Genomic DNA, 3,841 nt, shown 5'->3' on the forward strand with positions numbered 1-3,841 from the left:
CAAAAATCATGGTTGAAAGCAAATAAAGCCAACAATTTTCTTTTTATTTCATACAGGAAATTCATCAGCCAAAACACAAAAGAAAAATAAAGAAACCAAAATGAGAAACTGCACCGAAAATAAATTTTTTCACATGAGAACAACAGACAGTTCATACAGGGTATTAACAAAAATAAGAAAAAAAATTGGATTTTTCAATCCATGTGGATGATGCATGGTCTCATGGATGAGAAAAAAATACCATTCCCGTAGGATCTATGTCAAGGCTACAGGAACGGATGGATTACCCTGGGTGTTTGGATTAAAATCCTTGAAACCGATGGAAGAGAAAATTGAATTTCTTTGTACAGTGAGAGGCAGCCAAACAAAAGTTATAATCTAGATACAGTTGTCTGGAATGGAATAATGCTAAAATACTTTTCATTCCATAACTGCATTTAAATATATTTTTTTATCATTTACTAGTATGAAATTAAGAACTAGGACGTGGAAAAAATGAAGGGCTCTTGAAACAACTAGTGTAACAAATAATTACAAGCAACACTAAAACTAAAAATATGGAAAGTGTCTATTTGCGCGGGTTTTACCTTTTAAACCAGATACTATGCCTCAATGCCTGGAAAAGACAATAAGCCTAGGCAGCGATGAAGTGCAAAAACAGATAAGTTTAAAGAAGACCACGATTGACCAAAAAGGAAGTTTATCAAAGTAAAATTATGCAAGTAATCAAATTTGTTAAACCAAGCATTCCCTCCCAATCTTTTGATACTGAATCTAGTTTCTTTCCTATAATCATTGAGATCAACAAAGCATGCTGTGTTTTTATAATTAAAAGGCCAGAAGTGCAAAGTCAATGAAAAACTAATACCAAAGCCACCAAGCCAGGAGTTTAGTATTCAAAAGTAAAAGCAATTTCTTGAACTACTGAGGATAAGATGTTCGATGATAGCGCTGATGACCATAACCACCATAGGCAGAGACACTATCATGATAACCAGACGGCATAAGTGGCTCTGATGAATTTGGATGAGAACCACGTTGACCGAGGTTACCACTGGAACCCATTGGGACATCATCAAGACCATAAGGCCCAGTTGCAGCGCCTGTATAAGGCAAGATGGTTGGGGTTGGAGCCTTCATGCCATATGACATGGTTGGCAAGTTAATGTAGGGACTTCGATGTTCCAGCAACAAACCGGGTGACTGGAAACGAGGTTGTTGATCAGGCAACAAACCTGATGACTGAAAATGAGGTTGTTGTTCCAACAACAAACCTGGTGAATGGAAAAAAGGTCGTTGCTCCGGCAACAAACCTGATGACTGGAAATGAGGATGTTTGTAGTGGTGAGCAGTTGAACTGGCACCACCGACACTATTCAGGACAGCTGCAGAACCAATGGGGGCAGAAATTCGAGGACGCTTGATCCCACTTTGTTGCTGCTGATGAGAGGGGGGCCTTGCAGAAAAAGCCGATGCAGCATATTTTAAATTTGCCTTTTGCTTCGTCAATTGTTCTAAACGCTGTTGAAGGCTTTCAGGTGGATATTGCGATTGAAGATTATGACTTTCAATAACCTTGATTGCCGATTTCAGAGCATGGACTTCTCTGGCTGTGATTTCATTCTGCAAAAACACACAAATAAATACAGGCAGTGACACCGTACACCAGGTAAACAATCATGGGGAGAATACTTACTAGTGACTTCCCTTCCTCAGAAAGTTTTTTAGCAAGTTTCTGAGATTCATTCACGTGAGCTTTCAAAATGGGAATCGGTGGAATCTTATCCGCAAGATTGAACTCAAAAATATACTTGACAGCCAGAATATGTCTGCACCTGTCAACAAGTTTCTGAATAAGACCTGCAAAAACACCCAAAACAAAATTTCCCTCACAAATTAAACCTCCAAAAAGGGTAACATTAGAAATCAAATAATGGCAGCATCACCAATTCAACTTACAACATTACACTACTTAAAAAAAAATCCAAATCCAAGACCACATAACGTAAGCACTAGTGGCTACTGGTGTTTTCAGCCACTGAAAATGGGTTATCTTTAGGTTTAGTTCCCAACTTATTTTAGATCAAGAATCAGACCCATAGGTATCCTAACAGCCAGAAACCATAGGACTAATTCCCTAAGGAATCAGATTATGAGTTAGGGGCCAGCTCCTAAACCCACAGGTTGCACTATTCGCATAGTTAACCACTGAAACCCTTTCTTATGCTCAAAAGGTCCAAACAACTATTTGTGTCAACCTCCTCGGTAATCCCCAATATTCAAAATGATAAGTTTCAACCTTGTAATTTGTAAATACTCAACTTTAGGCCCTAAAACTTAAAACTTCGTGGGACAAAAACTTGCTGGGACTAACATTTTCAAATTTCAAAGTTACAGGAACCAAAAACACCATTAACGCTAAACACTAGAGTCACAACAACAGTTAACAAGCTACAAGCCTACGACAACAAGACACAAACACAGTTACGTAATACCATCACCAAACATCTCAGGCTAAACCCAAAAAAAAAAACAAAAATCAAATGAAAGGGTTCCAACCTGGGACTTTCTCCGTTAAACCGATACTTCGGTAGAGCTCGGGAAGATCATCATTAGCAGCAGCCATGGCAGAGAAAGTGAGAATCTCATTATCTGTCAATTCAGATAACAACCCATAAGCCGCCACAAACTGCAAGAAAGTCATGGCCCCAACACCTTCACCACCTTCACTGGGCAAGCTCCCCTTCCACTCCACACACAACCTCCTTGCTCTCTTAAGCACCTTAAAACTCACATGAACGGACGCAGCCCTCAACTGCTGAAACAAGAACCCACAAGTCCGCTTCCTTTTGCGCAATTCCTTGTCATCTTTCACCACATTCGCACCCACGACACCGTCCAGTGCATCGAGAATCATCGAAGCGGGATCGGAAGCACGCTTGAGGGCAGTCTGAAGGTCAACCTCGAACGCAACCTTGTCTTTGAAATGATCCCCAACGTAGTCCCGCAACCCTTTTCCGTCCACGCTGCTGCAGAGGGCGATAATGCGTTCCGCGTGGGGTTTGGGCAATGTGACGTCGTTTTGCGATGATGGGTCGGAGCGGGAGGGTGGAAAGGTGGGATCTTTGGAGGGAGAGGAAGGTGGGTGAGTGTGCTGCTGTTGGGATTCGAGGGTCTGAAGAAGGTGAAATCGTTCAGAGAGGGAGTTGTGGAGGGAGGTGAAGTGGGAGTCGATTTGCGACCAAGAAAGAGGGAAGGAGGAGGAAGAGAGGAGAGAGGAATGGGATTGGAGATCGTCGTAGGCTTTCTTCAAATTCTCTTTCTTGGCGTCCACCAGTTGCAGAGCCGCAGAGATGGTCTTCGACGACGTTTGCATTATTGTCGCTGTTCCTTCGTTCTCTCAGAGAGAGAAAGAGGATTATGAACAGTTTTCTATGCAAATTGAAACCACAATGACGATGAATGGTAGGCAAGTTGGTTCAGTACTTTGGTTTGTGTTCGTGAATTGTCGTGATTAGGTTGCAGAATGCAAATTACAAAATCACCATGAAATTGAAAATTTTGTATCCGAATCTGACTGGAAAATTGTTAATTTGGGCCTATGGTCCTTCAATGTTTGGGCTGATTTGTTCCAATCCAGTCTCTTGAAATTCCTACAATTCCTATGTGACTTATTTGTACATGCATTCCTCTTTCAAAAGTGCTTTTATACTAATGAAAACTTAACATTTTATTCTTGTTTTTCTTAACAAAAATTATTTATTTCTCTGTAAAAAAATAATTTTAAGACTTGAGACAAATTAATTTTGTTTTTAGACTATTTCTTGTGATGAAACTTTTA

The 3,841-nt window shown here is 40.4% G+C and overlaps 1 protein-coding gene across 1 annotated transcript; it reads right to left on the reverse strand.

Moving 5' to 3' along the window:
* Window positions 1-843: 843 nt before the first annotated feature.
* On the reverse strand, window positions 844-3,525 carry LOC108322861 (FRIGIDA-like protein 1). The gene is made up of 3 exons (XM_017555136.2): window positions 2,560-3,525; window positions 1,697-1,860; window positions 844-1,623 (listed from the first exon to the last, which is right to left on the reverse strand). Exons 1-3 carry the CDS (start codon window positions 3,374-3,376, stop codon window positions 922-924), a joined length of 1,683 nt encoding a protein of 560 aa, XP_017410625.1. The 5' UTR covers window positions 3,377-3,525; the 3' UTR covers window positions 844-921.
* Window positions 3,526-3,841: the final 316 nt, after the last annotated feature.

Source organism: Vigna angularis, chromosome 7 (assembly GCF_016808095.1).
Source record: "Vigna angularis cultivar LongXiaoDou No.4 chromosome 7, ASM1680809v1, whole genome shotgun sequence".
Lineage (NCBI taxonomy): Eukaryota > Viridiplantae > Streptophyta > Magnoliopsida > Fabales > Fabaceae > Vigna > Vigna angularis.